Source organism: Plasmodium gonderi, assembly GCF_002157705.1.
Source record: "Plasmodium gonderi DNA, contig: Chr13, whole genome shotgun sequence".
NCBI classification, from domain to species: Eukaryota; Apicomplexa; class Aconoidasida; order Haemosporida; family Plasmodiidae; genus Plasmodium; species Plasmodium gonderi.
Window position 1 is genome coordinate 1,365,841 of NW_021628938.1, and position 12,046 is coordinate 1,377,886.

The 12,046-nt window shown below is 31.7% G+C and overlaps 3 protein-coding genes across 3 annotated transcripts; all 3 read left to right on the forward strand.

Moving 5' to 3' along the window:
* Positions 1-790: 790 nt before the first annotated feature.
* On the forward strand, positions 791-2,656 carry PGO_132430 (dynein-associated protein; the record flags this gene model as incomplete). The annotated part of the gene is made up of 1 exon (XM_028689759.1): positions 791-2,656. One exon carries the CDS (start codon positions 791-793, stop codon positions 2,654-2,656), a length of 1,866 nt encoding a protein of 621 aa, XP_028545560.1.
* A 1,866-nt stretch (positions 2,657-4,522) lies between these two features.
* Positions 4,523-5,725, forward strand: PGO_132440 (Probable protein arginine N-methyltransferase; the record flags this gene model as incomplete). Its single annotated transcript, XM_028689760.1, has 1 exon — positions 4,523-5,725. The coding sequence occupies one exon, from the start codon at positions 4,523-4,525 to the stop codon at positions 5,723-5,725; it is 1,203 nt and encodes a 400-aa protein (XP_028545561.1).
* A 2,662-nt stretch (positions 5,726-8,387) lies between these two features.
* Positions 8,388-8,909, forward strand: PGO_132450 (basic transcription factor 3b; the record flags this gene model as incomplete). Its single annotated transcript, XM_028689761.1, has 1 exon — positions 8,388-8,909. One exon carries the CDS (start codon positions 8,388-8,390, stop codon positions 8,907-8,909), a length of 522 nt encoding a protein of 173 aa, XP_028545562.1.
* Between the last annotated feature and the right edge of the window lie 3,137 nt (positions 8,910-12,046).

Sequence of the window (12,046 nt, forward strand, 5' to 3'; positions counted from 1 at the left end):
TTTGCACTTTCTTCTTCCCATTCTCTCGCTCTGTTTGCTATCTCTTTAACCTGCTTGTGGCTATGTTCACACGTCGACGTCTTTACACGTGCTCATATTTTTTTTTTTTTTTTGTGAGGAACTCTTGTCCAAGTATATACAAATATTTTTCCCTGTATAAATGTAGCATTTCCATTTTCATTGTGTTGTCTTTATTTTCGTGTTATTAATCAAGTGTATACAATTACATAACTTACTATGAAAGGCACTTAGGTCAATGGTTACATGTAAAAGTCTGTGTACATATCTCTCCAACGTTTAATCAACTGAAAACTTCGCACTTGGAATGATTCCACACAAGTTCCACTAACATATATGGCTAGTCATACATAAGCAATCACGTATGACACAAACATTAGCAATAGCCTCATGTGATGCACCATATCCATTGGATGCCTTTCACAGCACATTCAAACCATTTTCACGGCACTTTCAGACCATTTTCACGGCACTTTCAGACCATTTTCACGGCACTTTCAGACCATTTTCACAGCACATTCACACCATTTTCACAGCACTTTCACGCCATTTTAACAGCACTTTCACGCCATTTTCACAGCAATTTCACACCATTTTAACAGCACTTTCACACCATTTTAACAGTGGGGACCTTCCAAACCTTTTTACACAACGATGCATTATCTGGTACACGAACAAGGGTGACGTGACTAGTGTGTCTCTTGTTTTCCCTCCTACCATATCCTCTGTGCTACTACCCGTTCTTCTCTCTCTATAGCTTGTACCAGATAAAATGATTGATTACTACTATTGCTACACAAAAAAAAAAAGTAACATTAGAGAAAAGTGCAATTTCACAAAATCGAAGAGCCAAATAATTGGAAGGATAGAACAAAATGAAGAGTTAAAAAAAAGTTATATGTATAAAGAGAATATATACTATAATGATGATAATATAAAAAAGTTCAGTGAACATTATGTAAATATCGAAAGTGTAAAATTAGAAAATAAATTTTTCTATCATAATGAAGGGGGATGGACAAAAGATGTAGACATTAGTGAACAGCAGAATAAAGTAAAATATATTAAAAGATTAGATAAGGATATAAATATGATTAACAGTTTAAAAATTTTGATGAATGAAACTACAAAAATTTTGAATAAAAATAATAGCATAAAAATTTATGAAGAATATTTTCAAAATGATTTACAAAATGAAGAAAATTTTAAAATAAAGTCCTTGTTAATTATTAAAGATAAAGTAAGAAAATATCCAAGATATGTTACATCTATTAAATGGTCTACTGACAATACATACAAATTAGCTATCTCTTACTGTGTCAATTATTATCAAAAAATATTAAATAATTCTCCAAAAAATTGTTTACTTTACAATTTAAACCAAATTAATAACCCTTACCAAATCTTGTATTCAAAAACTTTTATCAAATGTTTACGATTTAATCATAAAAATTCAGATTTGCTCCTTGCTGGTTCCTATGACGGTACTGTAAATCTGTGGGATTTACGCAAAAAAAATAACTTGTGTGAATCTTCTCCTAATCATGCTAGTCATAAAAACATTGTGCATGATGTCATTTGGCTACAAACAAAAACAAATAATCACTGCTTGTCAGTGTCGAATGATGGGTTGTGTTTACTATGGGATATTCGAAATTTTTCTGAACATATAGAATCTTTTCATTTGCATAAAGATAGTGGAGAAGTTTGCCAATTGGTTGAAACATCTAACTTAGATGTAGATATGTTGAAAAATTCCAATGGAAGTGTGAATATAGCTAATTTGGGGAATAGTGCCAAGCACAAAAAAACTGATCATCAGCTAGCCCCCAGAGGAGAGGGAAATTCAACAGCCAGTTTTAGTCCATCTCCAGAAATTATAACAAATGAAACAAGTAGTGATTTGTCTCCATATTCCTCCAATCCATGCTACAGTGCAAACTGTCTCGAATGGAATTTAGAAGCAGGCCCATCTAAGATCTTAGTTGGGACAGAAGAAGGGTATGTCTTATCTGTATCGAAGAGACAAGGAAAGAATTTGGAGTTGCTTCAAAAATATGGTGCATCAAATGAAAAACATTTATCCAGTATTACAAGCATAAAGAGAATCCCCATAAATTTGAAGTATTTTCTATCAACAGATAAATGGGGTTTTAATATATGGTCTGAAGATATTAAATTTCCTATAATTTCTAATTATTACAATGAGTGTGTGATTAACAAAGGGTTATGGATATATGATTCTTCTTTCTTTATGTTAGTAAGAAAAGATGGATACATAGATTTTTGGAATCTACTTTATAATTTTAATGAACCTATTATTAAACATAAAATATGCAATTGTTCAATCACAGAAATAGATGCACATGTAAATAATAAATATGTATCCATTGGAAATGAACAAGGAGATATTCACATATTAAAATTGGGAAACAGTTTTTGTAAAAATACTAGTGAAGAAAAAAATGCCTTAGACGAGCTATTTGAGCGTGAATCTAAGAGGGAAAAAAATCTAGAATACATTCGAAAGCAACTTAATTGTTCTAAGAAGAAAAGGGAATGTCTGAATGTTCAGGATGTACAAATAATGGATGACGTGGTTCACAAAACGGAGCAAGAGTATCAGTCTTTACTTTGATTTCCATTCTGGTACATCACTGCGGGGTTTATTTTTGTCTGTGCGTTTTGTGCACGTGGGGGGCAAACTTGAACAGGAAAAAGGAGACGAAAATAAGAGGCGAAAAAAAGAGACGAAAAAAAGAGACGAAAATAAGAGGCGAAAATAAGAGGCGAAAAAAAGAGACGAAAATAAGAGGCGAAAAAAAGAGACGAAAATAAGAGGCGAAAATAAGAGGCGAAAAAAAGAGACGAAAATAAGAGGCGAAAAAAAGAGACGAAAATAAGAGGCGAAAATAAGAGGCGAAAAAAAGAGACGAAAATAATAAGAAAAAAAAACAACACACACACACATACCCCTCTTTTTATTATTTCCAATGTACATAAGGGAAGAGGAGCTTTTCTCAAGTGAGCTTATTCATATGTGGATTAATCTTCACTCAAATTGACAAATTGTTAATAGATTAGGTTTTTCCCCTAAATGATTCTTCTTCACACGTAGCAACTCTCACCCGTTGTACACAAGAAATGTATGCATTGTATATATATACATGTTCATATTTTGCACTCTTCCTCAATTTTGCTAAAAGAATAGAACATTAACATTTTCAGCAGTAATTATAAAAACGAACTTCAAAAAAAGAAAAAAAAAAGTTATGAAATAAAAGTTGTTCTTTTCCCCTCCTCCATTCCATCATCATGATGATCATCATCATATCCAGCTTCTTTTCGAAACAGATGCATACGTGTACTGATCTAGGTACATACATGCATGCATGTTTGAGTGTGTGTGTGTGTGTGTGTATATACTGTTCATACAATATTGGATGTTTCCCCAATTGGGGCTATATGCACAATGCATAAAAAATATTTATAAATATAAAGAAATATTTGAACATATGCTCAATCATTTGTTTTTGCATATATGAATCTTCGCCTTCCCACAAATTAAGGAAAAAAAAAAAAAAAAAAAAAAAAAAATGCCCCTGAATAGTATCCCACATAAGTATACTTTTTCTCCGAACGGGTAAAAAAACGTGGAACGATGCAAAAAAAAACAAAAAAACAAAAAAAAAAAAAACAGTTATGAATGAGTATCTAAGTGGGTGGGTGGGGGAAAAGCCTCATTTTTTCAGCTTCAAAACAGTGCACCAAAAAGAAAAAAAAAAAAAAAAAATTAAAAGAAAAAATAAAAGCGATAACGAGAACGAAAAAACAAAGAAGAAAGAAGAAAAAAAAAAAAAAACAACAAACAAATAAATAAATAAATAAATGAAGATTACACAGGCACGAATTAATCAGAAATATAGTTAGATCGCCATTACATACAGAGGCGTAGAAATAAAAAAATGCTAATCATTTGACTATAGAAATGGAAAAAGAAAATATTTTTGCCTAGCTTCTTCATCCCATCCTCTTCTTCTTCATTTCTCCCTCTTCTTCTTCTTCTTCTTCTTCATCTCTTCCCCTTGTTCTTCTCCTTTTCCATTATTCGTGAAAAATTGATAAGAGAATGGGAAGAACATATATCTTTATGGGTTAGCCTTTTTTGTAGAATTGTTCGCAAGTATTTTTTTTTTTTTTTTTTTTTTTTTTTTTGTTTTCCACCTCTTTGAAGAGTATCGAGACAAAGTAACTTTCGTTTCGGTTTCACTCCATGTGTGTATGTATGTAGGAATGTGTGCATGCATGTGTATGGTGCATATTTTTACGTGCTAACCAGAGAGAGAAATTGAAAAACTAAGCTTTCTTTGAAATTCAACCCATTCAAAGCCTCACTACACTTGTGCAGAGTGCACATTGTAACCTAAAGGTTTAAAGGTCTACCACTTTACAGTTGTATTAAAGCATACAAAACTGACGAAGCAACCCAAAGAACAATCGACAGATGGCTAACAAGTACAACAAAGTGAACCAGAACAAGTTCGAGATGAGGGAAGGGGTATATCACGAGAAGGGTGGGAACAAAGGAAATTGGGAGAAAGAAATGGTGAGGTTTAACGAAGAAGAGGTACATAAATTTTTTAGTACATGGAAAGTGTTCAGCAAGGAAAAAATAAATGATGTAGGTGAAAGAAAGAACTTTTTCATTTTCGACAAAGAGAAAGATTTAGACAATGGGAATAGTGAATATTTTAATTCGTACAATTATATACATATACATGAAGATATGATAAAAGATGAAGTGCGAACAAGAACATATTATGATGCAATTAGAAAAAATGAACATTTAATAAAAGACAAAATTGTGTTGGATGTAGGATGTGGAACAGGTATTCTTTCCTTTTTCGCTGCCATGTCAGGTGCAAAACATGTATACAGTATTGAAAAAAGTAATATTATATATACAGCATTAAAAATCAGAGATGAAAATAATTTACAAGACAAAGTAACTTTTCTTAAAGGTTTGGCAGAAGAAATTGAATTACCTGTTGATAAGGTGGATATAATAATTTCTGAATGGATGGGATATTGCTTATTGTATGAAAACATGCTTGATACTGTTTTATATTGCAGGGATAAGTGGCTAAAGGAAGGTGGGCTACTTTTTCCAGACAAAGCATATATGTACATTGCTGGCATTGAAGACAGTTTATATAGGGAAGAAAAATTTGATTTTTGGAAAAATTGTTATGAATTAAATTATTCTTCAGTTTTACCAATACTTAAGGAAGAAGTAGTTATTGATTATGTTGATAAAAATTTCATTGTTACTGATACTTGTTGTATTTTAAAATTGGATTTAAACACATGTACAAAGGAAGATTTATCTTTTGCTTCTCCATTTCGTTTAAAAATGACAAAGAAAGATTATCTACACGCACTCGTCATATGGTTTGATGTTTCCTTTTCTGCTTGTCATACAGAAATTAGCTTCACCACAGGACCTTACGGTGGACATACACATTGGAAACAGATTGTATTGTACACAGATCATGTTCTCACTGTTGAAAAACATGAAGTTATGTGGGGGATGTTTGCGCTCAGAAAAAATGCCAAGAATATGAGACATATCGACATGAAGCTGCACTACATCTTTGACGGTGTGCATACTCGTGCTAGGTCAACCCAGTTTTTCAACATTAGCTGATCGGGAGGAAAGCCGACGAAGTACCTGTTGTGATAGTTGCTGTGACAGAGATTATCGCAAGGTTTATGTTGTATCCGTTGAACGATCGCATTTTTATTGTAAACATATTTGAACTTAATTACATGACTCGTTCATAATTTATACCTTTGGGGCTAAAATTTTGCCTTGTCAGTTCATAACATTTTTGCGTTTTTTTATAGCTAGACAGGGTTTGGGGGCACGGAAAAAAAAAAAAAAAAAAAAAAAAATAGCTAGCTAACTAGCGAGCTGTTCATGCAATTTTTTTACCAATATATAATTTTTGTTTTTTTTATATTATTTTATTTGTATTTTATTAGCTCATTATTCGCACGGTATTAGTTCATTATTCGCATTTTCTATTTTCCTTTATTTTTCACTATTTTTTTTTTTTTTTTTTTTTTTTTTATGTATGCGCCTCTTTTTCCCTTCACCCAGCTGGGGAAATATGCCCAACATGCTATTCATCCAATCTCTCATAGCACATCCCATTGGGTAGTTTTTGTTTTCCCCTTTTGAATTTTTTTTTTTTTTCTTTTTTTTTTTTTTTACGATTCCCATGCTGAGAATTCGTCCTTTACTATGTTACGTCTTTACGTTTTTTCTGTTGATAAAGTGGAAAGTGCGCGATCTTGCAATGGTGTGAATGTAGGAAAAAGGATCAGCTGGATCAAACGGGTAAAACAGGTGAAACTGGTGAAACGATCCAAGCTCAGCTGCATATTTGAATGCAGACGTGGTAAACCAGTAAAGCAAAAACGTGGAAAGGGAAATGTAAGCTTACAACAGAGGTATTCTTATCACGCAACGCCATAATACAGTGCCAATCACATATCTTGGTCTGCACCATCATGTCTTATACATACATTGATTGCTAAAGATCGTTTCATAAATTATGAATTAAAACTGTTAAGGTATCATCAATATATGCACACAATGGGAGGAGGTGTTGGGGGTGGGGAAAGAAAAAGAAAACTACGTATTTTATTGTTATTTTTCGTGGGTGAAAGCACTACTTTTAAAAAGTACACTTTATTAGCATATATAGAAACTTCTCGGTTAAGCTTAATGTGCAAATGAGAGACAAAACTCAAAATAAAATATGCAAAACTGATAAAGCCATGGAATGTAGCATATAACATGTTGTACCATTCCTCTGATGTGTTTATTTTTATAGAGTGACACACTGCTGTGGGTGGTGGTGGGGTTATGAAGGAAAATAATGTGATGAAGGTGAACACGTGGATAACGAGAAAAAAAAAAAAAAAAAAAAAGAATGAATATATCAAAAAGTTCACACATAAAGTGGTTATTTCGTCAAATAGCTCACTTAAAAAAAAAAAAAAAAAAAAAATTGAAAGGTGATTGGGCCCCAAAGGTAACAAAAAGTATGCCCATAAAGATGGTTTTTTTATAAAATTCCAATTAATTTATGCGTTCTTTTACTTCGTGGTTTTTTCCCCTCCATTTTACTGCTCCATTTTGCTGCTCCATTTTGCTGCTCCATTTTTTTTTTGTAGTTTCCCCCCTTGGTATGTTCTGAGAGCTACATTTTATTTTTCCTGTAACCGGTTGTGATACTACACACGGGATTTGTTATGCTGCATTTTGACTTACATCCCTCTTCGTTTTTCACGCACAGCGCACGGGAAAAACTGTTATATGTACATAAATATTTAAATGTACATTCAAATGTGTGAAGTGACATGCATGATGGTAATATGTATGAAGCAATATCTCAGGCATATAGCAAAACGCACGTTTTTTTTTTTTTTTTCGCCACGGTGCAAGAGGATGAAAATCTCCACATTTTTAACAATCTCTTTCCCCATTTGTCAACTAAAGGAAGAGGCGACTGTTCGTATAAACCCTCTAGATGTCATTCACATATACGTGCAGATATCACGTACATATATATCACGTGAATATAACGTACATATATATACACGCACACTTATATACCACGTTAGCGTAAACAAAAACTATAAATTACCACTACCCCATGAATTATTTTTTATTTTATTTTTTTTTTTTCCTTTAAAAAAAAATTGTGTGGTTCAGCAGTTCATCACTTTAACAATACGTTTATCGCATAAATTAGTATATATTGCTACTTTATGATAGAGAAATTACTCGAATGTATGTATTATACATATACGTATGTATGTATATATGTATGTTTTTTTTTTTTTTTTTTCCTTTTTTTAAATTAAAAAAATCGTTTTATATACACCGTATTAGTGGTATATATATATATATATATATACTTGTTTAGCCTTGTTGTTCATATAGTTTTTTTCTCCGTTCGTTTTTTTTCGCCATTCCTTTTTTTTTTTTTTTTTTTTTTTTTTTTCTCCACCCTTTTGGCTTTGCATCCTGCTTAGTTTTATTACCACTGGTTTGGTCTTCCCACCATTCGAACATTATTATGTAATTATTTTTTTCCCGTGTCGCTTTTCCTATATTCTGTAACTAATTTACCATTTATAAGCACGTCGATTTTTCCAAGCCACGTGCATGTATATATATTCATCCTTAATCATATATCTACACCACATTGTCACCCGGATACATATATATTTGCAGTTGAAATATACACACAGCAATAAGTATATATTAGGAACGTTTTAAGAGCCCCTACAAAATGGACAAAATATCACCAGAAATTTTAGCCGCTAGGGCAAAACTGAAGGAAAAGATGGGTGGGAATTTGAGACAAATTGGAGGTAAGGGAAGTGCAAGAAGAAAAATTAAAAAGGTACATAAGAATTCCATGTCCAATGAAAAGAAAATAAATTTAATTTTAAAAAAAATAGGAGCTTCTTACTTTGGTGATGTCGATGAGATTTGTATATACAAAGCAGGAGATACATATATGGAATTTAAGAAACCTAAATTATCTGCTTCTCTACAGTCTAATACATATGTTGTTACAGGAAAATTTACAGAACAGAAAATTGATATTAATAAAATATTTGAAGGACTTAAAGGAAATAAAAATGTAGATATGAATCTTCTTGAAAAGATAAAAAATGATCCAAATATAAAAAATTTACTTAACAAAGAAAATAATGCAGCTGCGAAGAAGGAAGAAGTAGAAGAACAGACAGCTGATGCACCAGATTTGGTGGAAAACTTTGAAGAAATTTCGAAGGAAGATAAGTGACGTAAACATTTTGTATAAAGCTTTTCAATCACTACCACTGCCGGAAGGGTCATACCAAAAGTACATTTTCCACCTACAAGCAAGAAAAAAGCCCGTTGGTGTATTTTTATTATTCTTATGATAGCTTACTGTTTCTGTTATTACCGCTATGATACTGCTTCACCACTTTTTTTTTTTTTTTTTAACAATTATTTCCTACCAATTACTACTGCTATTATTTAAAGTTATAATTTTTTTTTAAAATTTCATATGTATATAAAACTTTTTCCATGTTTGAAGGACTGCAAACAAACCATATACAAAAAATAGTATATATGTATATACATACATGTATGCCATCAGCAACCTCCCACCCGAAAGATGTTTCGGTATAACTGCTTATGCAGATGTATTTATTTTACGTTTGCGTGCACGTGTCCTATCAAAAAAAAAAAAAAAAAAAACTTCAACAAGAACGGGAAAAAAAAAAAAAAAAAATAGTAAAACAAAGTAGAGCAAAATAGAGCAAACTAAAACGAAATAAAACAAAATAAAACAAAATAAAACGAAATAAAACAAAATAAAACAAAATAAAACAAAATAAAACAAAATAAAACAAAACAAAAGGTATATTTCTCTTCTGCAGTAAATACACTCGTGCTTTCAATTTTTTAATTGGGTAAATTCAAGGTAAAAGGGGGAGGGGAGGGGGGGGGGGGTAAAGGTTTTAGGGCCTAGAACGAAAAAATATATACCTTGTGTAACATCATATGAGATAGTGTAGAAAGTTTTCTTCCAATGAACAGCACACATACCGTGTGTGAAAAAAAAAAAAAAAAGAAAAAAACTATTAATTCAACTCAAAACACATTACCGGTAGACCCCCTATCATGTGTAGACTGCTTCTGCAAGCAGACGCACGTGGATAAGGGCATTAAATTTCGCGTAAAATAACAGTTCCAATGTTATTTAAATCAATGGCAAATTTAATTCACAAAAAGGGAAACGGGAAAAAATAAAAAAGAATTACACATCACACGCACATATATATATATATATATATATGCAGTTCATGCATGCGAACACTTCGGCCTTTTCTCGAGTCTCTTTTTTCGTGTTTTCTGTTTAATTCCACGTTACATTTCTAACTGATGAACTTTCAGGAAAATGTACATTTCATTGCGCAAGCTTTTTTTTTTTTTTTTTAAAAAAAGAAAGCAAAAAAAAAAAAAAAAAAAAGGGATTGTAACAATATGGTGAGAGTAAAAGAGAAGGGGATTAATATGGGTGATGTGGAACATTTCGAAAGGGTTTTTTTTCCTTATGAATGAGTTAAATGAAATTTTCTAAAGCTGTGCTTCATCATGTGAAACCATGCTTATTTGTTATTTCGGGGAAATGGACAGGCACATACGATATTTTTTTCCTGTCATATTATCGATATCGGCATAACATGCATGTGCATATAATTTATGTATTAGTATATTTTTGCGTTCATATATTTTTGCGTTCATATATTTTTGCGTTCACATAGTTTTGCGTTCATACATTTATGTATTAAAACATTTTTGTGTTAATAAAACTATGGGTCAACATGCTTATGTGTCAACATGTTTATATGTGCGTGCTTATATTTAGGCGAAATTTTGCGTTTCACATGAACATGGACAAGTGGACAGGTGAAAAGGGATGTGTGGTACGGTTCTTCCCCCCCCATTATATATCCTCAAAAATAAAATAAAACAAAACGTGTGTTTTATGATTGTTCATACAGAATGTTGCTATTATAGGAAAGACATAAAATGTATGACGGCAAAAAAAAAAAAAAAAAAAAAAAAAACACGCACCATATAAGTTTTAATTTCGTATCGTTCTTTTTTTGATATATTAAAAAAGGGAAAAAAATATATGATTTTATTTTTTTTCAATTATAACAAAGAGGTATATATAAAATGCTGAATTGAGAAGAATAGGCTATTTTCTTTTTTCATTCTACAAAATGGTGTTATATATATATATATATATATATAAATTACAGGACGTTTTAAAATGAAGCAAAAGTCACCATGTGACCGAAGGATCAAATGATGTTATTGTTCATACTCCCCTGTCATTGTACGCTTCGAGATGTACTCGTTATTGTTTCGCTTCTTGTGTGCTATTCTATATTCGATTTTTTACGCATACGGGGAAGGGGTTGTAAAAATAATAATCAAGAGTTCTCGAATTGGCTCCGCTTGGCCTGGCCTTAACACCTTCCTTTTTGTTTACATATATTTTATGCATACACTTGTAGATCACATTAAAACAACGTATGTAGCAGAATGTAGCAGAATGTAGCAGAATGTATAAGAATGTAACAGAATGTAACAGAATGTAGCAGAATGTAGCAAAATGTAGCCCATAATACCTCGTTGTGTATTTTCAATTCATGCCCCAATTCAAAATGCAAAAAAAAAAAAAAAAAAAGTGTTGTGCTAACATGAGGAAAACTGTGAATATATATGGAGCTGTTTCTTATTTAGTGTATATATATTTTTTTTTTCTCAGTAAATGATTATTCTTCCTTTCCCCTTTTTTTTTTCTACTTGTTCCTTTTTGGGGGATATTGCGAATATATATATATATTATATTTTCATACGAAGGGGAAGTGGCACTTAAACTGCACTTCTGGAATGTATAATTTTTTTTATGTTAAGTGCACAATTTTTTTTTTTGCATATTTTTCCTGAGGAAAAGAGAAACCCCTTTTTCCACTCAAACACCGATAAGGGGCCTTTCTGCTCTCCTGATAAAATTCAGAAAAAAAAAAAAAAAAAAAAATTAAGTAGCGAAAGAAGCGAATTTTAGTTTTGTTTTGTTTGCGCCTTTACCGGTATGTACGCATGTATGTGTGTTTTTTTTTTTTTTTTTTTTTTTTTTTTTTTTTTTTTTGCTATAAATTAGCTTCTCCTCTCACCTCCAACATTTTTCTTTACCCCACGTTGCTGACGTCAACATTCGCATCCAAATTGAGGAGCAGATTGGGAGGGGAGATTAACGGAACCCTCAACATGAAAGTGCTTAAGGGAAAATAAAATTCACACGAAAGATATCTTAAGCCATTCATAGGAAAAAAACATGCTATGAACTTGCAAACGTTATGCATTTTTTACATT